This window comes from Colletotrichum paranaense (genome assembly GCF_030867605.1).
Source record: "Colletotrichum paranaense strain IMI 384185 chromosome Unknown Scaffold_2.1, whole genome shotgun sequence".
Lineage (NCBI taxonomy): Eukaryota > Fungi > Ascomycota > Sordariomycetes > Glomerellales > Glomerellaceae > Colletotrichum > Colletotrichum paranaense.
In genome coordinates, this window is record NW_026848960.1 from 2,562,597 (window position 1) to 2,589,144 (window position 26,548).

Genomic DNA, 26,548 nt, shown 5'->3' on the forward strand with positions numbered 1-26,548 from the left:
TCAATCACAGACTTGACGATCTCAACTTTCACAACAGCTCACTATCATCTCTGTGCCTTCCCTTCCGCTTCCTTGATACCCGAAGATACCCCTCTGCTCCTTTTCTTTTCACAAACATATAATCAGTCAGTACGTCGTACCATCCACACAAATTTTTTTTTTCTTTCTTCCACGATCCTCCCAGTTTTCGATCCAAGTGCATGACGCTGACATTTCGCAGAGATGTTGGAAGCCAGACTCGACCAGGCCGATATCCTGAAGAAGGTAATTCTTTCCTAGCTTGGTTTGATAGCCATGGCTGCTGGTTCTGTGACTAACCTGCCCAGGTTGTCGATGCCATCAAGGATCTCGTTCAGGACTGCAACTTCGACTGCAATGACTCCGGCATCATGCTTCAGGCCATGGACAACTCCCACGTTGCTTTGGTCTCCATGGCTCTCAAGGCCGAGGCTTTTTCTCCCTTCCGCTGCGACCGCAACATTGCGCTCGGCGTCAACCTTGGCTCCTTGACCAAGGTCCTCCGCGCCGCCCAAGGCGACGACATCCTGACGCTCAAGGCTGAGGATGCCCCCGACAGCCTGAACATCCTCTTCGAGAGCTCAGCCAACGACCGTATCAGCGAGTACGACCTCAAGTTGATGGACATTGACCAGGAGCACCTGGGTATTCCCGAGACGGACTACGCCTCCACTATCACCATGCCGAGCAGCGAGTTCAGACGCATCTGCGCGGACTTGATCGCAATGAGCGAGTCGGGTAGGCAGCGCTGTCCCTTCTAAACACTTTTTTGAAAATACAAATTCTAACTTGCTGCCGCGTACAGTTACGATCGACGCGAGCAAGGACGGTGTCAAATTCGCTGCCAGCGGTGACATTGGCAATGGATCCGTCACCCTGCGAAGCCACACCAACGTGGACAAGCCCGAAAACAACGTCGACATTGAGCTCTCTGAGCCCGTCTCCCTGACCTTCTCTCTCAAGTACCTCGTCAACTTCTGCAAGGCCGCCGCAATTTCCAAGCAAGTCAAGATCTGCCTCTCGAACGAGGTACCGCTGCTTGTCGAGTACGCTCTGGCGGGCTCCAGCTACCTGCGCTTCTACCTGGCGCCGAAGGTAAGTCTAGTCTCTTGCATGACACTCAACACCATCAAGACAAAAAGCTAACGTGCATCCTAGATTGGTGACGAGGAGTAAATCCGGCGATTAACGACGGAATGAAGTTGATATTGCTGGCGTTGTACGGGATCATGGACGGGGCAAAGGGCCTGTCCTTTTTCACTCTGGATTGAGTTTTGCATGTTCTAGAGAAGATACGCAATACGTTGGTGAAGGAAGAGCAAAAAGCACTTTTTGGGACCACGAAAGATAATGAAATAACTGTTTCCGCCTACCTTACATATGAGACCATGGGTCCATGACTTTGATACCTAGTGTGCTCGCCATTCATCGAGTCCAGTCCTTTACTGGATTCTCTCAATTGAAAGAGTGCGCCAGCTGAGAGCAGCTGCAATGAGGCGAGCTGCCTTACCGTCAGAGCTTTCCAATCTCGGGCTAGTGCGGGGTTCTTCGATGCGCCCTTTGGTTTTTTGGCGGGGTCGATTTTTTCTCTGGAAATGTCACATCGGGTTGGGCGGGCATCGGCCGTCGCAACGTCAGAGTCAGAGCAAGAGCCACTGCCAGAGCGGGAATTGCGAAGCTAACCAAGTGGAAGAACCTGGAACCGCATTACACCCGTTTGAATCCTTTCTAATCTCACTTAGTCACTCCCATCTATTACCTCTCTCTCTTGTCTTCACACGAGATCAAGAGATATCTCCGGAATAGGTAGACATCCGGGTAATTGTGCCGATACAGGACCTATTACTTTGCCCAGATTTTTGTTTCACAACGCATCGAGTTTGTTTGTCTTATTTCTGCACCATTCTTCAACGCAACACTCCTTCTCATTGTCCAGCATCTGTAATCATTCCGCGCATCGGCATCTTTCCCGATAAAGGATCCCGCCGATAACCGACTTTTGAGATCTGAGAAACTACATACACACGCCTTCAGTAAAACATACCTACAGTATACCATAACCACGCATTTTGAGCAAGCAATAAGGTGTTGTTCCTGAGACGTCACAAGTCCCGCAACAGGATCATGACGGTGGAACTCCCGATCCCCGATACACGCGTCCTGGCCGTCGCCAGTCATGTAAGGCTTTTTCTCTGAGCTCTCACAACCTCGACCGAGATGTGTGACTGACGGTCCGATACAGGTTGTGTCCGGGTGAGTTTGTGTCGCGCCCTTTCACATACGCCCCATGTGCGCTAGGCGTTTCAATAGGCAGAGTGTTGGACCGCGGGTCTGACAGCCTCTCGCAGAAATGTAGGAAACAAAATCGCCGTCTTCACACTGCAGTCCCTTGGCTGCGATGTCGCGGCTCTCAACACCGTCCAATTCAGTATGGCCTCCTCCTTCCACTCTGTTCTCCCTCTCTCCATGACTGACTTCCCTTCCCTTCCTCCCCATTATCCTAGGTATTACTTTGCTAACACACACTCTCTCAAAAAACGATAGGCAATCACACAGGCTACAAACAATGGAAGGGGACAAGGGTGTCCGCCCAGGAGATCCGGGACCTCTTTGAGGGGCTCAAGCAGTCGTACCTAGACGACTTTGACATGATGCTCTCGGGCTACATCCCCGGCGCCGAGGCCGTCGTGGCCGTCGGCGATATCGCAAAGGAGCTCAAGCGGAAGCAGGCCGCCGCGGGGACGCCGGGCGGCTTCTTCTGGGTCCTGGACCCCGTCATGGGCGATAACGGGAAGCTGTACGTCGCCGAGGAGGTCGTTCCCGCGTATCAGAGCCTTGTCGAGCACGCCGACTTGATTCTTCCCAACCAATTTGAGGCCGAGTATGTTTTCTATCCTCCCTTTGTCTCCTTTCCCCCCTCCCCTTCTTGTGTAAATGGCCAGATATCCACAGCACCTCGGCGTCCATGTCATGCCCACTCCGGTGAAAGAACCCTCATATGAAGAAGGAAACGTCATACCCCTCTTTCACACGCATAACAGAGACCACAAGACAAAAAAGACTGACGAACGGGAAAACACCAAGGCTCCTCTCGGGCGTCAAAATCACCGACATGCAGACGCTCCAAACCGCCATCCGCGCCCTGCACACAAAGTACCGCATCCCCCACGTCGTAATCACCTCCGTCTCCCTCGCCTCGCCCGACCACCCGCCCTCCCACCTCTCCGTCGTCGGCTCTAGCATGTCGCCCTCCACTGGCGAACCGCGCCTCTTCAAGATTGTCTTCCCCGCCATCGACGCCTACTTCTCCGGCACGGGCGACATGTTTGCCGCCCTCATGACGGTGCGCATGCGCGAGGCCGTCATCGCCGCCAGCGCCAACAGCGAGGAACAGCAGCAGCTCAAGGACCGCGAATCCTGGCTCAGCGGCGACGAGGTCGACGCGCTGGACCTGCCCCTCGCCAAGGCGGCGGAGATGGTGCTGGCGAGCATGCACGAGGTCCTCACGCAGACGGCGCGCGGGATGCAGGAGGTCGTCGCGGCCGCTGGCGGGGACGCCTTGGCGGAGACGGAGGAAGGGAGGACGAAGCTTCACCTGCTCAAGAGCAAGAGCGCCGAGCTGAAGCTCGTGAGAAACCTTGCGAGCTTGCGGGAGCCGACTGTGGAGTTGAGAGCGAGAAGGTTGTAGAGGGTGCTCCCCTTGGACGATAGGGGTCAGAGAGTCAGGGGTTTGGAGGGGACCGGGGGGGGGGCCGTGGTTCGAAATCTTTACGACGGGGAAGAGGGAGAGAAAGACCTATAGAGGCGTGTTTGGTTTTGGAAAGGCGCTTTTGTGTGGTGTTCCTTTTCTGTTTCATAGATTTGAAAGTAAGCGTGCTTGGGTAGATAAATGTCACCTGCATGTAGAGACGGCCTGTGGATCAGGACTAGAAAAAGGCACATCGTGGTGGTCGTAGCATTTGTCATTATTCGTCCATTTCCAGTTCTATAAGAAATCCATAACTTTTGTATCGTTCCCATGGTGATGTGATGGCATCGGTTGGTTCATCTCCGTGAGCTCAATCTCTTGTAAGCCATAGCGCGAGGCCTCCCTATCGAATCTACCAAACGCTACCGTATCTACTGCGCAAGAGAAACGCCGGTGCTGCCGAACCCGCCAGCGCCGCGCACGCTCTCCTCGAGCTCGGCGACCTCAACGACCTCGGGGGTGAAGATGCGCTCAATGATGAGCTGGGCGATGCGGTCGCCCTCAGCGACCTCAAAATCGGTGTCGGCGTGGTTGAAGAGGAGGACCTTGACCTGGCCGCGGTAGTCGGCGTCGATGACGCCGGCGCCGGTGTCGATGAAGTTCTTGGAGGCGAGGCCAGAGCGGGGAGCAACGCGGCCGTCTATAGTGTACGAGAAAGTGTGGTCAGTACATCGCCATAACTACAAGTGCCAAGAAGGGGGAAGCTCTTGAGGAGCTAGCTGTCAACAGGAGAGGTCTCAACACATACAGGTGCCAGCGGGGACAGAGATGGCAATGTCGGTGTCGACCATGGCCTTGCCGCGGGCCGGGATGGTGGTGGCCTTTGCTGCGTAGAGGTCGTAGCCGGCGGCGAACAAGCTGCCGCGGGTCGGCAGGCGAGCCTTGTCGGAGAGCTTCTTGATCTGAAGAGGTGGGCAGGGCTCCATGGCGGCGGGGACGGGGGCGTCGTTGGAGGAGGTCTTGACTCGCTTGGCGGGAGGATCGGACTGCTGCTGTTGTGCGGCGACGGGTTCAGAAGAGGTCATTTTGGGTTGAGAGGAACGTTAGGGGATGTAAAGACTACAGAGTAGAGTTTACCTTTTCGCCGTTTGAATTCTGGGCTAGAGCAAAGTGGGGAGTCGAATGCTGAGCGAGAGTCTACTCCTTTGAATCGACAAGCTAGGTGCCTGCTCTGCTGGAGCTTTCCACTGCTGGGTTGTCAGTGGACACTCTCCCACCGTCTGCACTCTGGCGGTGTCGCGCGAGACGCGTCAGGACGCGGCAGAGCAATTGACCAATCAGAACCAGAGATGCCAATTGCCCATTTACATATCAAGTACTCCGTACTATGAAGAGGTCGTCATCCGACTTAAGGTAGCATGCAAGGGCATAAGCTACCTCATGGCATGGCAGAGTTCATTCATCTTGCGACGATCTCTCTCAGGAGAATCAGATAGCCTCAGAGTTGCCTTGTGAACCCCTCCTGAAAGAAAGGCTCGAAATCTCAAAAGTCTGTCGATTCTCCATACTGATTTCTTGCATTGACGAGGGAGGAAGGAGATGCTTCAGACGCATGCTTCGTACGCCAAGGTGCCAACCTGGACACCAACTTTTTTTTTCCGTTTTATCCAGACCCGGAGGCAAGTGTAGAGTTAATCGCATACACTGTGACGCACTATCGAAAACGAGCGCGCACTGTGAACATCGGAGCCTCATTTGTACACTGCAATGGCCCTAGTGAGCCTATGAGAACTGCGTGCCCTGAGTCAAGAGACTCAACGCTTAACAACAGGAGCTTTTCTCTGACATTGCAAGGCCCAGGGTAGACATGCTATCGTGAAAATTTCATTTGATTGCCTGGTTGGCCATCTCCACACGGGGGATCTGCGCCGACTGCGTCGCAGTCACGCTCGCACGGATGTGCGGCAGATCAAGCCCTGCTAGTCGTCCAGCTCTCTTCCAAAATCAATGAGCTTGAGCCTAGTCGCGTCCCTAGGATGGAACTGCGCGACCTTGGACCTGACGAGGAATCGCGCCGCTGCTGTTTCCTTTGAGAGCTTAACGTACGCCGCAGTGCTATCGCCAGCTGCTTCAGCATGTTGATTCAGAAGCTGTTCTGTAAGATCGCGCATCTCGCGACCAGCAGCCGCTGCCTCGTCCGTATTGCCTTTTCCGCGGCCGGCATCCTCTTGGGATAAACCCCAAACTTCCTCGAGGCGTCGTTGTCGTTTATCCTCGTCCACATTGGATTTGACTTTGACAGGTCGGCCCTGGGCGTTGAAACCAGCACCGAGTTGATCCGAATCAATTTCCATCATGTCGCCCACGACAGGTCCGCCGAGGTCTTCCGCAGCTAGTTGACCTCCCAGGTGACCGTCAATGAAGTTTCTCAAAGCTTTGAGTAGCTTGGTTGTCTCCTTGTCGTAACGCTTCTTCTTTTGCCTCAGTTCGTCCAGTCTTTTCTTGGCTGCCTGTTCGGGCGTCAATTCCATCCTAGATTCGGCCTCGTCTTTGAGAAACAGAACTCGCTTCTCCAAACTCTGCTGGAGGGTTTTCTGGTCAGACAAATTCGCCTGCTCAACTTCGAGCCTGCGTTTGGTCTGATCGAAAGTGGCTCCTTGACTCGTCAGATAGTTTTGGGACTCAACAACGGTCTGACGAGTCGTTCGCAGGGCAAGTAGCGCGGGTAGAACGGATTCTGAGAAAGGTACGAAGGGAGGCGTGCTGGCAACTTGCTCGAAAGCGCCTCTCATGACTTCATAGGGTTCTTTTCCTGGTCCAGCAACATTCTGGCTTGAGTTGGCATTTCGTTGAAGCTGTTCACGTATTAACTTATAGAACTCAACGAGCATAAATTAGGATGCATACTGCGGCAAGCTCTTCCCGGTGTTGCTCAATCTTCTCTTGGAGTTCTCGCAAGCTCTGATCCAGGCTCAAGGTGTACCTATCGCTGACGGGACGGGGTGTTTCGTCCATGTTGTGCTGAAAGCGGTCGCTCAAAGTGAGAGGCTGCTGTGTGTTGTTGTATGTCCCTGATACAGGCCAAACAATCCGGTATTTTGGCGACACGGTGCAAATATCAGATAGAATGGCGCACGCGACCTCGAGAGGGTTTCCCGGAGGAAACGAAACACTTCAAGCAACGGTAGCACGCGCAGGTCTTCAATCCGTCCTAAGCTCACGGCCCGTCGGAGCAATGGGCACGTCCAATGGTGTCGAGCGTCTGATTCGATCCTTGTCAGAATAATTAAGGCGACTTCGGGCGCTAGATCGTCTCTGCTTGTTTCATACGAGGTGTCACTGTGTGTCGGGTGCTATCAAGATTTCCGGGGGCGCAGACAGTCCGCGACTTGCACAGATGATGGCTCTGTCTTGGCTGTCAAGCAGTCTGGCGCGCTGTCAATCGCGATTCCTGACTCGGTGGACTGGATTAAAGAAGGTATTGTTTTAGTCGTCGGTAGGGCTGTGGCTGCTCATAACGATGACACTAACAGCGACGAGGAAACTTGTTGAAAAGCAATCGATGCCTATCTCTCTCACATTGACGAGACGTGTCGTGACGTTGTGCCGGTTCGCTTTGTGTACTCTGTAATACCCCGTACGGAGTATAGTGTGCAGGAGGTGTGTCGGTGCCGATGGGAGCATCCCCTTGCATTGGAAACAATGCAGAGCACCGCGTTGGAGGCAGGGTCGGTCGCAAGGCGCAAGGCGCAGCTTCCATTTCCCTCCCGCACCTTTTTCCTTTGGTCAATTAGTCTGCGGGAGATGTGCGGAGGAAATGCACACGAAATAGCAAACACTGTGCGGCTCGCTGCATGGATCTGCCCAATGAAACATCCAATCCCCAGCATAGGCACGTAGGTGGGAAGGCACACAGGTATCCGTACGGCATAAGAGTACCATAGGGACCAGCTGGTTGCGCACCTCACGCTGCGGAAGGTACGTTAGGCACCTCCGGAGCGGGGGCCACCTTCTCCCCCATGTTGCTTAATCTGCCGGAAAGGCATCGTCTCTCACTGTGTGGATACCTCTTTTTTTCTGGTGTAGAGTGGAGACTTGTCGAGGCCAGGCAGCAAATGAGGCAAAGGCACTGGCTGCGTCAATGTGGAGGCCGTGCATCCAATTCAGACACTGTACTGGCCCTTGCCCCCAGGCGGGCACCGATGGGCTCCTGGCATTGGCGCCGCGCTGGCACTTGCGCTGCTTGTTCTGAGGAGAAAGCGTGAGAATATCTTGCCTTCCCATCCCGTTTCTCAAACCTCTTCGAGACATCCGGAGCCCCCTTCCAACCCATCTGTTTGCCCTGCACGGTTTTCTCTCCCCATCTCTTTTAATCACCGACTCGCCTCTTCGTCTCTCTCCTCGTTTGTCGAAAGCTTTTGGTGGGTTGTGTTTTTCCAACGGCGCAGCGCATCGGTCCCCCACAGTTTCGCTTCCCTCTCACGTGTCGCCTCCAAAAGCTATCCAGGTCCGACTACTCTGGCTTGACGGTCGGCGCGTTGCCATCATCGTTTCGTTGCTTAACAGCTCGACAAGCTTCAAGGAGACAAGGAACCTCACGCAAGGAAACATCAAAGCTCTGCTTGCAGACTTGACACCACGTCGCGATACATCGCAGCTTGGACTGTTCGGAAGAAAGGTTTGAGCTTCTGCATCCGAATCGCCTCCCAGATACAACCTTTGTCAATCATCAGCTCCTTCCCTCCCACCTTCTTTACCTCTTTTCCATCATCCACCTTCTTCCTGCCCGTCCGCTGCCTCATCGCCCAGCCTCGCCTTCCCTCCGCTTGACCTGAGTATCTTTGCGATTCTCACGATTTCGGAAGTTACCTCGAACCTGATAGGATAGGAGTCATCCTGAACCCACATCCCGATCTTTCAACTTCACGATCTTTGCCTACCCTACGACCTTTATCCTGCACGATCAAAGCCACTTCACCGAAGAGACATTCTCTGAACCCGATCCCGACTACGCCACTACACCAGCCCGTTTTCCTTTGAAAACCGTTGTGGTGTAGATAGTCGAATACAAACAAGCTCTTCTTGAACATACACGGAATTGCGAAAACTTGTGTGAGACATTAACAACTAGCCCATCATGTCCGCGTCGCCCACCCAACCCGCCAACTCGGCCAAGCGCCCCCTCGAGGAGACCTCGTCCCCTTCGCGTAGCAACGACCAGCCCGACGCGAAGCGCCCAGCCTTGGACAAAATACTGAAGAGCGATGAGGAGGTTGAGATGGCGCAGCCACTCGACGCAACTACCATCCCATCCACGGATGTGAACGGTGCCGACAAGACCAACGGCGCTGATACAAAGTCTGAGGCTGGCGACGAAGGCGCCGAAGGTTCCGAGACGAAGCCTATCCAGAGCTCCGTTGCCGGCTCCGTTCCCGCGACCTCCACGCCCTCGGCAAGTCACGATGAGAGAGATTGGATTCACATTCGCGCTGTCATTTCCAGCCCGGAAGCTGCCACCGTCATTGGAAAGGGTGGAGAAAATGTATCAAACATTCGCAAGATGTCGGGTGCCAAGTGCACCGTTAGCGATTACCAAAAGGGGGCCGTTGAGCGCATCTTAACCGTTAGCGGCGTTGTCGATGCTGCTGCAAAGGTTTGTAACTGAATCGCTCTTGCCCAGAGGGGTCGTAGCTAACCCAGTCGAATAGGCCTTCGGTCTCATCATTCGGACTCTCAACAATGAGCCTCTGGCCGAGCCATCCAGTGCCCAGTCAAAGACGTACCCTCTGCGCCTGCTCATCCCTCACATCTTGATCGGTTCCATCATCGGAAAGGGCGGCGCTCGTATCCGCGAGATCCAGGAGGCTTCCGGTGCAAGGCTTAACGCGTCCGACTCCTGCCTGCCTCTGTCGACCGAGCGTTCGCTGGTGGTTATGGGTGTTGCTGACGCGGTTCACATCGCTACATACTACGTCGGCAGCACCCTGCTAGAGCAGCTGAATGACCGGTTCGGTGGACCTGCTGCTTCCGCATATGCGACAAGGAGTGGTGGCCCCGCTGGCGTTGTCCCTGGCGGCATGCAAGTTGTCCCATACAGCCCGCAGCCAACCACTGGCAACTACGGTAACCGCGATAACTACAACCGCAGACACGACGCTCGCGCCCAACATCACGGCCTGCCAGCTGCTCCGTACGGCGCGCAGCCCTACCCTCACCAGGCAGCCCAGCCCAACCCGGCCATGCCCATTCACTACGGTGCGGCGCAGGCTGGCGGCTATGGCGCCGCTGCTCCTATGCAACCCCACGCAGGTGCTGCTATACCTCAACCTCACGGCGCTCACCCAGCTCAGCCCGTTCACGGAGGAGCCATGCCAGGCGCGCCTTTGACCCAGCAGATCTACATCCCCAATGATATGGTTGGAGCCATCATCGGAAAGGGCGGGCAAAAGATCAACGAAATACGCCAGATCAGTGGTAGTGTGATTAAGATTAACGAGCCGCAAGACAACAGCAACGAACGCCTGGTCACAATCACGGGCACAGAGGAGTGCAACAGGATGGCGCTTTACATGCTCTACTCTCGTCTTGGTAAGCAGATTGAGGCCAAGGTCAGCAGGGCCGAGCAAAGTGCTAACAAGTACAACAGAATCGGAAAAACACCGGATCTAGCGTTGACGACGTTCATGACTTTACTGACTATCAAATTTTAGTTCGGCAAACCAAAATTTCGGGCGGAATGGCACAGTTTCTTTTCTTTCGCGAAACATCATCGCCGTGTTTGGGGGATATCGGATTGGTCTCTAGCGACATCTACGCCGCGAGACCCCGGCTACATCTGGAAAGGGGGACTGGTCTCGATCAGCTTCGGCAGATCAAAGGTGCTTTTAGAGGAGGTACTACTTTTAATAGTGCACTACTCTCTTTTACTTCATCCATTCTCCAGCACATCTTGACTTCCTGCCCACTCTCATCACTATCACCGTCGCGCGCCCCATCGGTCGCCGCCCTGTTCGGCCCTGCTTGTCGTCCTATCACCCTCACTCACACAGCCCTGACGGTTATGACAGCCTTGACCCCTAGAATATCGTGACCCGTTCCCCAACATCGTCCTGATCAACTTTACCACATACATTCGTGCACTCTGCCCTACTACATTCTCTCTACCTGCCGTATGACACGCGCGCATATCTCGTCTTGTTGAGGAGCAGATCAATTCTTTTCCTTGCCCGCGCCTTGGCGCAGGAGACGAGGTCACCGTGGACACTGATAGTTTGGCCTCGTGAGAATGAGATTGCTAATCGATTCCCAATAGGCATCGGACGAAGGCGGCAGTGACGAAGTTTGTTGGCTGGGGCTGAGACGCATCCACAACTCGGAATTCATGAGATGGACGTAGGAGACGGTAAGTGTTGACATTCGATTTGCACGTGCTGATGACGCGCAGCAATCCTGCCTCGGATCAGAAGTAAGCCGCACAAGTTTGCACACAGGATATCGTGTTGATAGACGGTGGTTGGGGCACAAAAGTATATTACACATCTCGTCTCATCGTAATCCCATCATAAAGGTACAGTACGTAATCGTAGTCATCCCATCCTCGTAGCTTTCTTCTTCCAGGGAACAAACTTTCACATGGAACTAGCATCCAGTATATTCGGTCCTCAGATTTGCTTCAGATTTACGTGATACTGTTCATCGTCAGTCAGTGATGCAGGCAAGTAAAAAGATATCGATGGCCTCGACAACAACATACCATGGAAATGTCCTTGCGGCCTGATCTCAGCAAGTGAATGTTATCAGATATGGCTGTAAACAAACTCAGTCAGCTTTCTTGCTAGAGCCTACGTGGGAAAACCCCCCTCAGCAGGGGCTTAATGTTGACCAAACTTACGTCCAGCCTTGGCTTTGGCGTCGAGGTGAGCCTGCTTACTATCCCATCCCAACAAGAGCGTCACAGCAGGGCCCTTCTCCCCGTCCCCGCCTCCGGAGGCGGCGTCCACGGCAAGGGGCGTCGAGATCTCGCCGTACGCGTGCCCGTGATACCCGGCGACGCTCGCCCGCCCCTCCGCCAACCCTTTGGCAAACTCGGCCGTCTTGCCCGCGAACTCGGGTTCTACGCCGTACGCTACAAAGACCTCTGTGCACGGCGCGCGGAGGACAACGGACGGCGGGTCCTGGTTCGCGGAGAGAAGGGGGACCTTGTAGAAGACGGGCGAGGAGGCGGCGACGACGGCTTTGAGGGAGGCGAACCAGGGCATGTAGGCCTCGGACGAGGCAAAGGCGGAGAAGGCGTCCGGGGAGGCCCACTCGATGACCAGGACTGTTTTGGATGGGTCCTCGAGCTGGGTGCCCGTGTAGAGGGCGTTTACGCCGGGGACGGATTTGAGGGTCGAGGTTACGTCGGACCAGGCTGCGGGCGGTTGGGAGGGGGGCGAGGTGTTGTGGTTTTTGAAGGTGAAGGTTATGAATTCTGTAACTGGGGCGGAGGAGGCCATTGTTTGTGATCCGGTTGACTTTGGAGAATGTAGAATGGTTGGTATGATTGATGGAGGTGGAAGATGGGTGAGGTGTGTGAGAAAGGTGTGTGAGATAGGTATCAGGTCCTCGAAGACACTTCGGATATGTAAGTGTTTCCCCGGGGTTGGGTTGGACTTTATATCTTGGACAGTTATGATGCTATTCACGACTTTGGGTTTCCTGCAATCAACAAGTGATTGACTTTGTCACGTAGTACGAGCACCTTCTACAAGGTTCTACATTCGAGGCGGGACGTTGCACTTCCATCCGGCCGCATCGGGACGTATAGGTCACGTGGTGTGGTGCGGTTCTACTCCGCACCGCAGGGCGAAGCTTCTGGTGACACGAGTCTCAAGGTTTGCGAATGTCGCAAGCCACATTGCGGCATGTCTTCTGCCGGTTCCTCAAGCCCGGTAGGTGTGCATGTTCTCTACCAAGGGGTTAACAGGAGCCGAGAAAGACAGGCCCACGGGCTTTGATCGGATTGCTGAAGAAAAAGAGCGGGAGTTGAAATGACGGACGGGACAGCCATGCATCGGGCTCCGCACCAGTAGAGGCCGGCCGGATCCACTCCCGCTCTCTCCAGTTCCACGGAACCTCCGCCCAGCGACGGCGGTGATGAAGTTCGGGCGCGTGACCAACCTAGATGATCCTGAGCGGCACTTGCTCCCATGGGCATTCTTCGTACAGATGATGACATCAAAACATGCGAATGGAAAAAACACCCCAAATCTGATCATAGCTTGACGCTAGTAATAGCGCACCTTCTTGTGGGCAGGGCATTCCAACGGTTGAGACCCGGCTCAGAAGTTGTCTGGCCTTGAAACCACGAAAGGGTGAGGCACAGGAATGCCACCATTCCGACGATTGCTTCTCCTCATCGGCAGTGGCCTGGCTGGCTTGCGCTTTCCTCACATGGGGGCGGGAGAAAGTACCGTGCTTGCCCAGGCGCGCCCAGGTTTGCTGAATGGCCTCTTTCGGGCATCGCAAGTTGACTTAGGGCTGAGGTGAAATCAATAAAAGGCTTTTTGGTGTTGCTTTTGATGTCGCAACCAGTTTCTTAACCTGCAGGAAGCTTACAAGGTTGACTCGTGTTGACCACGATGCTACACCCTTCCTCACCGTCACTCGGCAGTCACTGAATGACAAGCAACGTTGTGCGAGAGCCCCAGCATCGTGGCACCACTACACGCATGTGAAGCTTGCTCGCTAGCACCGCCTGCATTGTCGCGGGAAAAGAACGACAGGCGGTCCTTGACCACACTAACTGGAATGCAAAAAGGCGGTCTTGTGACACCAGATCTCGCAGTGAGCGCTATCGCTGTGCCACTTGACTGCACGTAGCCGAAATACCAGTGGTCCGTCCTCGGCCGTATTCGAGCTGCTAGGCACGCTGACTGCATCGTAGAGTTGCAGAGAAAAAGCAAACTCGTCAACGGCTGTCGAGCGTGCTACAAGGACCACAACCTAGCATGCGTTTTCAAGGTCTGGGTGTCTTTGAAAATGGCCTCAGTTAGATATGTGCGAGCCCACCTATGCAGAGACTATTTCTGTCGCTGTCGAATTTGCTGCCATTGGCCCATGACGTCGCTTGAATGTAGTGGCAGGTCAAGGGGCTTCTCAGCTTCAGATGTCCTGCCAGTCAATGCCTCCATGACTTGGGTTCCACGGTTTGCGACTCGTTGTGGATGGATCTTGCTTGCTGGGTCGTTAGCTAATTGACTATGGGTAATAGAGTTTGGTGTTGAAACTCTGACAAGGGACGCAAGCGATGGGGACCTTGCTGACGGCCGACCCGATGCGTCGGACGAGTCGTTCCTTGGGTCCAAAATTGGGTTGTGGCAGTGGTGAGTGCAGAACATCGGATTATGCAGAGACGGGGCGGAAGACTGCAAGCTGGAAGTCATTGCGAGGGCTGAGGTTCGTAATTGAGCCATCATATGAGATGTCTTCGAAGAGATGGTGTTTTCGCAAAGCTACAAGATAGTCGAGTTCAACTTCACAGCGCCCATCGGCTTCTGTCCGAGGTCTAGATTGGAGCAGCTGGTTTAAAGTGGAAGACGTTGGGTTAACCATTGCGCGAAGCTGAGGCCCAGTCCGCCCATCCGTGCTGCATTCAAGCTGCCCCAGGTCCACGATGTCCTCACATTCCGCAAACAAGGGTGTGAGTCGTCATCGGCGTGGAAATGGATATATCTCCAGACTCCAAGTGGCAGGGGTTGAAAAGCAATTGCCAGCGGGGAGACTGTCTGGTGTTCCGTGATTGCGACATCTCACATCCAGAGTTGGATGCTTCGTCAAGTAATTGATTTGGTTGGATCCGCTTCATCTGTAATGTGAATTAACTCGCAAGGCCAATTCAAGGTGGCAACGGATTTCCAGCTGCAAAATGGATCAATCGGACACATTACTGATTCGAATTTTCTCGCTGGATTGTGAGCGTGTATGCTCTCGCTTGGCAGCTAGTGTCGCTCCTTCGTGTGGTTCTGGAAGGGCCGAGGACACAAAAGATCCTTTTGTGCATGATGTATCGTCACTTCGGGCCCTCGGGGGGGGGGGGTCTCCAAACGTCTCTTCCCCTGGTTGACCACTAGAGTATGAAGCACAGACTAGAGGATGCGGCATGGCAAATTTAAGTGGCCGCTTTGACGCTAGGCCGATGGTAGTCGGCCACCTAGCACTGCGGTGAAAAGGAGACGGATGAGAGACGGACTGGTGCCAGGTGGATGGCATAGGTGTCGGCGAAAGCTGAGGGATGGAGAGTTGGCGGCAGCGGCTGGTGCCAAGTCAGGCGGTCCCATGAACCGTTTCCTCGTTCCTTGCAGTGGCCGTGTCTGCTCCTGTCGGTACGTACCAACGAAGAGATGTGACTGAGCAATCAGCAGTGTCTATTTCGAGATCCCCGTTAAGGTAATTAATTAGCTTAAACGCTCTCTCGTCAGTATATGGAACACGCTGTAGCAGAACGTCGCATCATCTGAGCCATGTGTGGGCTCATCGGGAGCGAGACACCACCAACAATGACCGCTGGAAATTGGATAATAATGAGTATTCATGTCAGCGTAGCAGGTTTGTTGCCCACACCCGTACGGATAGATGGCCGGGGAAATTCCCTTGAGGGGCGAGACCGCCAGAGCATAGAGGTATGTGGGTAAAGCTACCTACCTTGTGAGGGTCGATTTAGCGGTTGGAACTGCTGGCCGCAACCCCGTCTTGGTTCTTGACTTCTTCCAGTTGTCTCCAGGCTTAGGTTGGAGGTCAAGTCAACAATGCTGCTCCGCCTCGAAGCATCTCTTCCTCGATGTACCTTGGCTAGCACGCCATGCCCGAAACTTGGCTCTTGTTGGCGGCCTAGGCTAGGCTGGCCTCGTGCGTGAAGTGATACTCGAGGCTTGATGTTTGTTTCCAAGTTTCCAGAGCTTACACCGTGCTTCGTACACTAGGTTCCGCCCTATCCCGGCTGTTGGGAAACGTAGCCATTCCGTTTCGAGGCCTCGCGTGAGATGGGTGAGTATCCGTAACATGGGGGGCATTTCGAAATGAATGCGAGCAAGAGTTGCAAGACGAAGCGAATTCGAAGTTGCCGAAAGCTTTGGTTGCCTCGGTGGTACTGTTGCCTTGAGGCGAACCACTGCACTAAAGAAAAAAAAAAGTGTCCGCCTGCAAATGGGAGCAGCTTCGGAAGCAAGTGGGTTGCGGGAGATCTCGACGTCTCGTCACCCCCTGGAATGGGACGAGTGGGTTACCTGGGAGCCTGCGAGGTGCTGCGCTGGTCGCTTCATTGGGTGAAATCGCGGTCCACTGAGCAGGAAGCGGAAATCGTGTTGGCTCAGCCCTGTTCGGTTGTGATCTGTTCCTTGCACTGAGTGGGAAAGTTACTTTGCAATTGGGAGAGTATCCGCGCCGCATTGTGGCACCCAGTGGCACTCTTCTTGCAGAAGATGCCAATAGTGTAATGCCGTCAGGCTGCAGCTCCACGAATTGTCGGTGGGAACCTTTAGAAATCTACGTACGCGCTTCAATTCACGCCGCGGTCAAATAAATGGAGCGTTACCTGACCTTGGGTTAGAGATGGAAAGAACTGAGGTCGGCTGGTTGGGTGGTCCTTCGAGTCCTCAGGTGCAGGTACGTACCTGTCTTACATGAGAATGGAGGAAGTTGCAGTCGGGAAGGAGGTGCCTGCCTCTAGGCCCTAGGTACCTGCGCCAGGGAAATTCAATGGCCCACACCCCCTGGCTTAGATGATTCCACCCAATCAGAACGGGGTAATCTCGTCTTTAATTTCCACACCCATGTCTGCACTGTCGGCGGCGCAGTTGACAATTGCGACGATGGCATGCACAACTTCACCAGACGGCGGGAACATTGCGCCCAACTTTGCTGGGCTTCCCCCTTCTGTGCCTTACTTCGTCACAGCCTGTGCCTGTGCCTCTCCAGGTTTTCGCTCCCTCCCAATGTGATGCCCATGAGGCCATCGTGTGTACCTTGCCTAATTGGGTCAGGACGTCCCCGACTCACCCCTCTCTCTGTCTACACCCGTAGAACCTGGTATTTTCGCTGAATGTCAATGTCAATGGGACCCCCCAGACCATGGAAGAGAGGAGGAAGGAAGCCATGGGCCATTGCCTTGCACCCCCTTGCCGCGCGCCCGGAGCACTCACAGTTCACCTCACCACCCTCACCCTCGGGGTGCAGTACTAGCAGGGGTCATGCTCACCTCACCTCCTCTTCTTTTCCTATCCCTCCTGTCATCGTCTGCTCTTTCCTTCTCTTTCCTCTTTCCCTCCTTACCCTCAACCCAAGTCCCAGTCACTTTACCCCGTGCCGTTGTGCGTCTCATCATCTGGCTTCAGCCTGACACTCTTTTAAATATAGTCATTCATTAACCCGTCGCAAAGACACCTCACTCTCCCTTTTTCCAAAACCAACCTTCTCACTTTCTAACTTCCAGTCGCTCGTTCCTGGACCTTTTCAGTCTTTTTTATTTTAGACCTAACTTCTAATCAACACCTCTCCAACACTCAAACGACCTCGTCGACTCAATCCATCAAAATGCAGTTCAAGATCTCCGCCGCTGCCTTCCTGGCCTTCGCTGCCTCCGCCCTGGCCCAGAACGCCAACTTCGACCCCGTCACGAAGCCCACTCCCAACGAGAAGATCAACGCTGGTACCTCCTACACCATCGAGTGGACTGCCCCCGATGCCTTCAAGGACGTCACCGTCTCCATCAGCCTGATCGGTGGTGCTACCCAGAACACCCAGATTCCTCTTCAGGACATTGCCTGTAAGTATACAAGTCACCTGGCTGGGTGGGACGTGATGGAGATATCTACCATCCTCCCGGTAGCCAATTCGCGATGAGATCAGGAAGGAGAACTAACACGCTCTCAGCCGGCATCCCCAACTCTGCTGGAAAGTACACCTGGACCATCCCCAGCACTCTCGGCAAGGACGCCTTCTACGGCCTGGTCGTCAAGTCTGAGTCCAACCCCACCGTCGACTTCCAGTACTCCAACCCCTTCCACATCATTGCTGGCGAGGGCTCTGCCTCCGGCACCACCACCGTTGTCTCCTCCTCGCCCACCGCTACCGTCACCCTGTCCGCTGCCAGCGTTTCGGTCACTCCTACCGCCTCTGCGTCTGCCTCGGCTTCCGCCTCTGTCACCAAGTCTGAGAGCGTCATCGTAAACTCCACCGCCGCTCTTTCCACCACCGCTGTCCCGACCCCCGCTACACTGAGCGCTCCTGCCTCCACCATCACCAGCGTCACCCGCCCTGCTACTAACAGCACTGGCACCGCTACCCGCTCTGCTATCGCCACCGTTACTGGTGTTGCTGCTGGTGCCCAGGCTACTGCTGGTGTCTTCGCTGTCCTCGGTGGTCTCGCCGTTGCTGCCCTTCTCTAAGCAACCTCCGTTGCAGCATTTACTCGGATTCACTACATCTGTTAAAACTGCATTGAGCTTGGTTTTGGGTTTCAACGTGCATATTTGGTCATGAATGGATAAAAAGACGGGTAACACGGCTTCAAGGCTAATGAACTCGGGCATACCGTATCACTACTGCCTTGAGGAATGGGTTCCTCCGCACATGGCGTTTTCCTGTGTTTTCGATACCAGTGTCCCCGTGGACGTGGGTGATCACGAGGGACGGGTTGATACCTTTCTAGTTGATAATGTGAGAGAGAACGATTCAGTCTGTTTCTAAAGAAAAAGAAAACAACTTTTTACAATGCTTTGAGTCTTCTTGCCTATGATTCAACTGAATTCTGTGACATGTCGGTCACATTGGGGTAATGCTGAGATGCCGATTAGATAACCTTGCAGCTGCCATGGGACGGCCGCAGCTTGTCTGACGTGAACAGGTGGGATTTTCAGGCACAACTGCGCTCCCTACCACGCCTAGGTCCCAGCACACTGTCTCGGCGGGCTGACTTTCTTGTGTTGACCACAGGTGGCAAGGGTCTGCAACCACAACAGCGATCCTGCTGCTTGGTACCGACAATTCTACACCGTGAAGCTAGGTAACATTTTCCTGTTGTGTTGTTATAATTCTTGAAATGACACCTGCCGATTCAATTTCAGCAATGACGTCTTTGTTCGTTCTTCCACGATGCCTATTGTTCAGGCAATTTACAAAGGCCGCCGATCAAAAACCCACAAAGCAAGCCCCCGGCCGTCAACGGCTACGATTTCCCGGGCCCGGTCGGACTCGGGTTCAGGAAGGTGGCGGTCGGGGTCTGGCTCTAGCGGCCAACGACAAACGAACGCCAAATTTTCAAAGCCCCCTCTGTTGCTTCCCCACGGCAATCTTCAATAATCTTCAATAACAACATGAGAGCAGCGGCCAGCTCGCGCCAAGACAAGGTTTTGTGTGTGTGTATGTGTTGTTTTTTCCTTCCCTACACAGGGAGTACGGAGTAGTTCGAGAATCAGAATAAGAAACCTGACACGAACTGGCTCATGACTCGGCCGGTTTAGATTGCAACTCCAGTTTTTCTGGAGACGGTTGGAAACTCTGTAAGAAGTCCGGCGGTCCGGGATCAGACTTGTTGAAACCTTTCCAGGAGTACTCCGTTTGCTGAGTGCGAGGTATCCGTATGCAGCAGTTCTTGCTTTTTTCCTTCTTCTTTTCTCCTTGGGCGCTTTCGGTGCCGCCCGAACTCCTCATTCTATGAATCTTCAATCTATCCTGGCGGCCCTTGTTTCGGATTCTGTCACTACCCCCTCAGATACCGGTACGGCAGCAACTCTGCTCTCTTGGGAGCGGCCACTCCGGCGGTTCCGGGTTTACCTGCAGCTAGAATAAAGACTGGTTGAGAGGCCCTAATCACCAGGTATTCTCGATAATAAACTGCAGTTGGAAGACAAAAGAGCTCGGATTCATCACGGGTATCCAATACGATTACGGAAAAAGCGGCGCTGATGTGGGAATCTACCATCAATATAAAGGAAATCAAAAGAGTGCGACTGCATCTGCGTCTGCGTGTGCAATGTATTATACTTTCGGCTTCCTCATCTCGGGAGGAACGTTGTGGGAGTATGCGTGGCCTTCCGGCGCGGCAGTACCGACTACCGCAACCCCCTCCCACGGTGACATCGTTGCCCAGGCTAAACGGTTCTTTCACGCACGCCAGCAATACCGTCTCACTTTGCTGAATGGCGGGGAAACCATTTATTTCTCCCAGTTCCTTGGAGGGTTTGACCTTGTTTGAAAGCTGCGAGTGCGGTATTGCGGTCGTATATTGAAGAACTGGTTAATGCCCGTTGAGCCGGTCTAATCAGCTGACACTACGTCCAGCTGAGAGTCAGGCGGAGGGAAACACTCTTCCTGGATATCCGGGTTCGAGGCGCTGGGTGTATGGGCAGTAGGTAGGCGCGCGTCTCCCCCTTGAGCCCGCAAGAAACGCACTCCCCGTCCGTTCCAATCATGTCTGCCACGGTCCTGAACCCGTCCTGCTTGCGTGATACACATTCTTTGACGGTGCGTGTCCAGGGGCGCCTAGGGGAATCATCTCAAACTTGACTAGAACTCGGCCGTGGTTTGTGGCAAGAGCTAGATTCTTGCGAAATTCTTGCAATGGGAAGGGTTCACTTAGATCTGCTAAAGCCCACGGATCATGTCTGGGTCGTGCTGATGGAGCACTTCCGTGGATGGAATGAACTCCTTGAAACGAAGCCATAGTATCACTTTGTTCGTTCCACTGCCATGCTTGTGCTGGGAGACGCGGCTGCGCGTACGAAGGAGGGTGTGCTCTTGATGGGTGGATGTTTAGGAAGTTCATTCATCTTGAGAATATCTTTCTCAATCAATTCGCAAAATCGCGATTACATATGCCAGGCTGAAGGTCTAACTTACATGCTAAACTTGTTCATGCCGGAGTGCTCTCATAGTAGCGTCTTCGGCTCCTCTCAACGTGTTTTCAAAGGTCAGCCTGAACATCTGACCAGGTTGCCACAAGTATCTGCTCAAAGAGTATGAATAGCAGAGCCTCCCAAACTCATGGCCATGTATCTCGTCGTCAGTCTTATCAGGGTGTATGTAAGCACATAATCAACGGGAATACACTCCTAACGAAGGCAGATGTCGGACACTCATCTCCTCCAGGCAGTCAAGAGCGACCCTGCTCATTGTCGGCGCTCGGTAGAGAGACTTGTAGGAGTGAATAAGCCCCCGTTCCTCTGTGCCGAAACACAAGCAGAACTCAGTTCCAAGCTCTTATATAGCTAGGTCCCTAGGGTCGTGTACGCTATCAGTATCACTTGCGAGGTCTGGCACCCCCGCCATCTCCCTCTATTTCCAAAAATTGACAGGGCGAGAAGTCTTAATACCAACGATGGTAGTGTACTAAGGCTGAGAGAGTACAGAGTGTCGACTTGCCTGATTCAACTCGGAACATATGGAGCCACTCCTGGTGAATCTGCTGTGATGAGATCGGACCTCCTAGTCATAAGTTTACCCCCTCTGTATGCAGAAAATATAGAGCGTTTGTGAGTCTATTTCACATGTCTTCAACGATGTTGCTTTCAATTTCACGAAGCAGACAATCTCATCGGCTTCAGCATGTAAAACACGGTACCGAGCAAAGTACAGCGACGAAGTGAACAAGAAGCCATCTATCACTTCTGACTTCACAAGAGCGCCAAGTTGTATTTTGTACTGAATCAAAGCGTTCGGAAGTGTCACAAAAGCGCGAAGCAAAGCTACTTGCCTTCCATAAGCCCAGCCTCCGGAACGAGTGGGTCCATGATCTTCAAGGAGTGCTCACGTTCTACGACTATTGTCAGCTCATCGTGAAACGAAACCCGATCAGCTTTCCAACGGACCGAGATAAGCTACCGGTGGGTGGTCTTTCAATTCTGAAGTCACTGATGTACAGATTGCAAGTGCCGGCCATGCGCAAGAGAAGTAACTTGAACACAAGTCAACGTTCCCGTTTTGGTACACCATATCAACCCAGGCATCACTCTACGAAACGACAGACGCCTTCAAATCCATCATGACTCCAAAACATGGAGAATTTTACCAGAACACAAGAAAGTCACTAAATAAACATGGCGAATGATTTATGTGCAGGTGAGGGGATGCCAGTGTCATCAACAGGGACCCACCGAATAAGCTCACACTTGAACACACACATCCCAGCCCGTGATTGAGATCTGCCCAAAGCCCTAAACGCACACATACAACGGTGGCGAGTCGAGCCGGGCTGCTTTGCGGAAAGGAAAACTTACTGCATGTATCAAACCAAGAGATCCTCAAGTAATGTCAAAAGTAGAAGGCGAAAGCAAAGTCGAAAACGAAAAAAAGAAGTGTTTGCGTCAATCGCTGACGGGAATTGAGCCCGACGTGGCTGGTTGATGTTAGTGATGTTATCCTTGAGGTTTTTCAAGTGATGGATGAAGCTTACGGGTCGAACCCACAACCTTGAGATTAAGAGTCTCACGCTCTACCGATTGAGCTAGCCGGGCGGATGGAATCCTGCCTGATGGTTGGTGACGGGTCGAGGGCCGTGGACGGTTATGGATGGAGGGCGAAGGGGAGGGGGCTCCGTAGTCTTGAGCGGGCCCCTCGTAGCAGTTTGGAGGATATATACATGGAATGGTGTAGTCCCTGGGTATCAAGTGCTTTGAGGTACATGACTTCTCGAGTAGTTCCAATGCTGAACATGATGGCCAACTTATTGGAGCTTGTAGGTAGCAAGGTAAGGTGAGACGGAGGTTGGCCCCCTATAGACATACCAGGCAGATATGCTGAGATGTCTAGTCGTACGTATTTAGTATCTCACATATAGTCATGAGGTAAGACCTTATCCGTGCAAGCAACGGCGTTGGCGTGACTGTGAAACTGTCCCTGATCAACATGCCAGGTGTCTAAACATGTTGGACAGATTCAAATGCTTCTTACATGTCTAAGCTTCGTACAATTCAGTGTAGCCATGACCATCTCTTGTCTCAAGTCTGCCACATGCAGGACTTGCGGGAGATATTCATGTGAGGCGAAGGAAGTGCGGCCGGCAAGCACTGGTCAGGGCCATTCAGATGGTAACAACCATCAGGCACAAATTTTGAGCACAGGCACATTCCGTCTTCTATGTGAACGATTCCATAGTACGAGGGAGAGCACCTGATTCAATAAGCTAAGAGGCGGCGGCCAATGTCTCTAAGTACCAGTCATAAAGACCTTCCTCGAGACTGGAGAGTCCAGACCTGTGTATCGTGTGCCTCGCGAGGTGTGTCTCTTTCAACGGGATGACTAGGAATGGGATTTGCTTCGCTACTACGCGTAAGGGCCTTCGAGCGTGGCATGGGAATAGCCTTAGTATCAACATGGGCATTCAGCCTCTGCAAAGGTTGAGATTCTCAATTAGCGTAGGCTTGCCAAAGTGGTGTAAATGGAAGAGACCTACTATCATGCCCAGAGAGCACGTTGAATTCGCTAGCCTGTCTCATGATTCACTGCATATCCAACTTCAGTAAAGCAGGTTCGAAATCGAGAAACTGGAAAAACTTCCTGCAGATCTAGACGCGCCAGTTGAACTCGGCATTGGTAGTGCTATTGGCCGAAGGGTGTGGTCTCGTGTCTGATGGCCTGGCTCTCAGAGATGACGTTGAAGGGTGACCATTGCGTGTTGCTGGAGCGTTCATCTGTAGAACAAGAACGAGTATCGGATGGTGATTCACCGCGCGAACGCCGAGACAAAAGCCTCGCGCAGGCTGGTTTGATATCATTGGATGTCCTTAGCCGTTGTTGTCTCGGACGTAAGAAGTAAAGCGGCGCAGTTTGGACAGCATCAGAAACACTGAATAGATCGCATCGTACGTTTTGTTCGCTGATGGCAAACTCCGGCCAAGATTCGGGGGGACCTAAATATTGTCGTACAGGTTAGCACGGAGACTCCGGTTCGAAGACATCGGATGAAAGCTGTTCTCATCGAACTGTGAATCCTGTGAGTGGTCGCTTTGCTACGAGGCATCTTTCCCATGATTCTGCTAACCGGGTCAGATGTGCATGTCAGCGAGAATACCAGGTCACACAATTACGAGAAATCCTGGCCGTACCATGTGGCATGCTATTGAGCTAATTGGTAATTGGTCTGGGGCACCCTTTCTCAGTAACTGCCCGAAATTGCAGATACATCATGAACGTGGCAAATGCATGATTGGGCTCGAAACGCTCGGCTGGACACAAATCGTTCGCTCTCGACGACGAGACTGCTTGTGGGACAAGGTACATAGCCGCTTTTAGGTGGCATATGTACGGACAAGGTGCCATTTACTTTGTGCCCCGACTGAAGGCTTAGATGTGATAGCGATCTGATTTCAGAGCCTGTCCTCAACACCAATCAGTCCAAGTGACTCCGCTCCTGGAAGAGATAAACAACACCTACCTCGCCTAGATAATACGTAAGGCTATACATAAGTAGGCTAATCGGATTTTCAAATCAATATTGGACGCAATGGTGTCTCTATGAGTAAAGATATGGGTGTGGACGTTAGCCGGAGATACGAATTTCGATCCACTTGCTCAGACGAGGAAGGCAGTTTTGTGCCCACTGCCGGCCAGCTCGTGGAGCTCCGGGCAGCTAAGACTTGCATCTTAGACCCCACGTCCTCTGGCGTTATGCTCTTGAGCATGACAAGTCGAAAACTTCAACAGCGTCGTCACGATGGCGCCAGATAGGGAGTTCTGGACCCGGCTAAGTTCACGAATGCCAGTAGAATTACTCGCTCCCAATGCTGTGATCGGAACTTGTCGTGCTTGGCTGAAGGGAAGGGTGTCCTCAACAGGCCGGGGATCCAAAGGAGGCCAGCTTGAAGCAGGGTTTAGGCGAAAGGCGAAAACACTCAGACACAGGTCCCTGCCGCCGCTCACAATGGAAAGAAAAGCATAAAGTTAGTTGTCCAGTGCGGCCCGCTTGGCCAGGAAATAGCGGCCATTGTGAAATGTTGAAGCATTAGGCTCCCTCCGTCTCAACTTCAGATAACAAAAGGTCGTCGTTAGTCTGATAAGAGAGCACCCGACGAAATGCTTTTGCTCAGCACTACATATGTGTCACGTTTCCTGCGCCCTGAATGTGCTACGTATGCTGAGCGCCTGCTCCCAGGTTGTACCTGTGATGCAGTCGAGTACAAGCCAACGCCTGTATGGTCACGAAATCTTCGGACAGGTTTTATCCATTACTCTCATCTCAAGTCAAGGAAGAGAACTGGATATGTCCATGCAGCCGCAGCTTAAGCGCATGGGTCTCTGAATGCACTGAGGGCTGGCGACTGGATGTTGGTTGTGCCGTTATCTTGGATTGGACAACTCCGCGGAGGTTGACTTACACGTGTGGAAATGGCAAAGGGGGTCCGCATTGCCGCGTTGAGTGGAGGCTGAAAGAGCCGTTCAAAACGCCCGCAACCCACGGCCGCTGTGCCGGATCCATACACAACAGATGCGGTAGCGTCAGTTTGTACGATGCTTCTAATGTTGACATTTAAGCCACAAGCTCCAAGTTGATAGACCTGGATTTTGAGGTCGGAATCGAGTGGTAAAGTCCAGACCTTCGCCACGCCGGGTGTGGATGGCAGGGAATGGAAGCCGGCAAACCGGGGTTATGCACGTCGCGACGGGAGACGGGAAGACTGAAGACCTGAACCAGACAAATGGGACTGATGTGGGGGTTTGAATGGCTGACATAATCCATCGGAACCCTTTGTTAGTGGATCTTCTGTGCGGCTAGGTAGGGCCTTCCATTTTTTGTCCGGCCTTCGTCGTCTCTATATCTTATCTCAACTCAACCTCCCTCTCCGAATGCAGCGTAGCAACCTAAATCTCCCTAGTCATCCTCAATTTTCATCAGCTCTTGGGCAGCTGGACCCCAACATGCTTCTCCCGTCATACCTGGGGAGCATCACGGCCAACGAAACGTGGGGAAAGAGAGTATCAGGGAGAGCCGGCGGAGGATACCACAACCTTGCCCCAGTTACGGGTCCCCGGACTACACCACCCCGTTTATTTCTGGCCAGTCTTTAAGGGACAGCAAGCGGCACGCGGTCCATGATCAGGATCAACGTTGTGCCAATTCCTCTGCGACGTCAAATAATGACAAAGTATGACATTATTGTTCCACGACGTTGGCCTCGCTTTGTGATGACTGCCAGCTAGCGCAGACGGCACCATCACCAAGGAAGACACGGCCGTCGGGTGCCAATTGGACGGGCCTAGTCCATATCAAAGACCAGTGCCAGGTCCTTACCTAGTCTAGTTTTTTCTAGGGAGCCAAGCCAGTGCTTGAAGTTAAATCGTCGCCGGCCAGGACTCCATCAACTTTCACCTTTACAAAACGTTGCTCACCTGATATTCTGTGCCCTTCAGTCGCCAACAACGCAGGAGAGCATTATTACAGACCTCAAAGTCGGTTGGTTCCAAATCATTGCTACAAACTTGACGCACATGCCATCCATGGTCGAATGAGCCCCGCGGAGATCGACGCCAACGATTAAGCATTCGCCAGTCAGATACCAGAGTCAGTTCCTTATCTCTTGGATGCCAGGGGTGGGGCCTGGGCTCGACCGTCACAACCGCATCTTGAGCGCCTTCTGTGAACCTACCAAAGATAAGCAATAAGCTCAGAAGCCTCCGTTTCGTCGTATTGTTCCCCCTTCTCTTTGCCCCCTTGTCCAATCATTCCCCTTTTAAAGCACTTTACTGAGTATCTTAATAAGGCAAGGAATGTCGAGATAAGGCATATGAACCTAGCGTCAGAGGCCACCCGTTTTGGCTCATCACATCACTGCGCTTCACTGCCTATTACACTGAAGGTTGCGACAGCGCAGT

At 53.2% G+C, this 26,548-nt stretch overlaps 6 protein-coding genes across 6 annotated transcripts; 4 read left to right on the forward strand and 2 right to left on the reverse strand.

The window, feature by feature from the left end:
* Positions 1-222: 222 nt before the first annotated feature.
* CPAR01_02767 (proliferating cell nuclear antigen) lies at positions 223-1,194 on the forward strand (the record flags this gene model as incomplete). Its single annotated transcript, XM_060487054.1, has 4 exons — positions 223-264; positions 327-756; positions 824-1,113; positions 1,177-1,194. The coding sequence occupies 4 exons, from the start codon at positions 223-225 to the stop codon at positions 1,192-1,194; spliced, it is 780 nt and encodes a 259-aa protein (XP_060354382.1).
* Positions 1,195-2,142: 948 nt separating this feature from the next.
* CPAR01_02768 (pyridoxal kinase) lies at positions 2,143-3,706 on the forward strand (the record flags this gene model as incomplete). Its single annotated transcript, XM_060487055.1, has 5 exons — positions 2,143-2,196; positions 2,261-2,271; positions 2,367-2,446; positions 2,575-2,899; positions 3,103-3,706. 5 exons carry the CDS (start codon positions 2,143-2,145, stop codon positions 3,704-3,706), a joined length of 1,074 nt encoding a protein of 357 aa, XP_060354383.1.
* A 1,979-nt stretch (positions 3,707-5,685) lies between these two features.
* CPAR01_02769 (uncharacterized protein) lies at positions 5,686-6,721 on the reverse strand (the record flags this gene model as incomplete). Its single annotated transcript, XM_060487056.1, has 2 exons — positions 5,686-6,561; positions 6,614-6,721. 2 exons carry the CDS (start codon positions 6,719-6,721, stop codon positions 5,686-5,688), a joined length of 984 nt encoding a protein of 327 aa, XP_060354384.1.
* A 2,122-nt stretch (positions 6,722-8,843) lies between these two features.
* CPAR01_02770 (KH domain-containing protein) lies at positions 8,844-10,796 on the forward strand (the record flags this gene model as incomplete). The annotated part of the gene is made up of 3 exons (XM_060487057.1): positions 8,844-9,359; positions 9,415-10,314; positions 10,353-10,796. The coding sequence occupies 3 exons, from the start codon at positions 8,844-8,846 to the stop codon at positions 10,794-10,796; spliced, it is 1,860 nt and encodes a 619-aa protein (XP_060354385.1).
* Positions 10,797-11,367: 571 nt separating this feature from the next.
* On the reverse strand, positions 11,368-12,201 carry CPAR01_02771 (uncharacterized protein; the record flags this gene model as incomplete). The annotated part of the gene is made up of 3 exons (XM_060487058.1): positions 11,368-11,394; positions 11,460-11,512; positions 11,598-12,201. 3 exons carry the CDS (start codon positions 12,199-12,201, stop codon positions 11,368-11,370), a joined length of 684 nt encoding a protein of 227 aa, XP_060354386.1.
* A 5,074-nt stretch (positions 12,202-17,275) lies between these two features.
* CPAR01_02772 (uncharacterized protein) lies at positions 17,276-18,129 on the forward strand (the record flags this gene model as incomplete). The annotated part of the gene is made up of 2 exons (XM_060487059.1): positions 17,276-17,507; positions 17,615-18,129. The coding sequence occupies 2 exons, from the start codon at positions 17,276-17,278 to the stop codon at positions 18,127-18,129; spliced, it is 747 nt and encodes a 248-aa protein (XP_060354387.1).
* Positions 18,130-26,548: the final 8,419 nt, after the last annotated feature.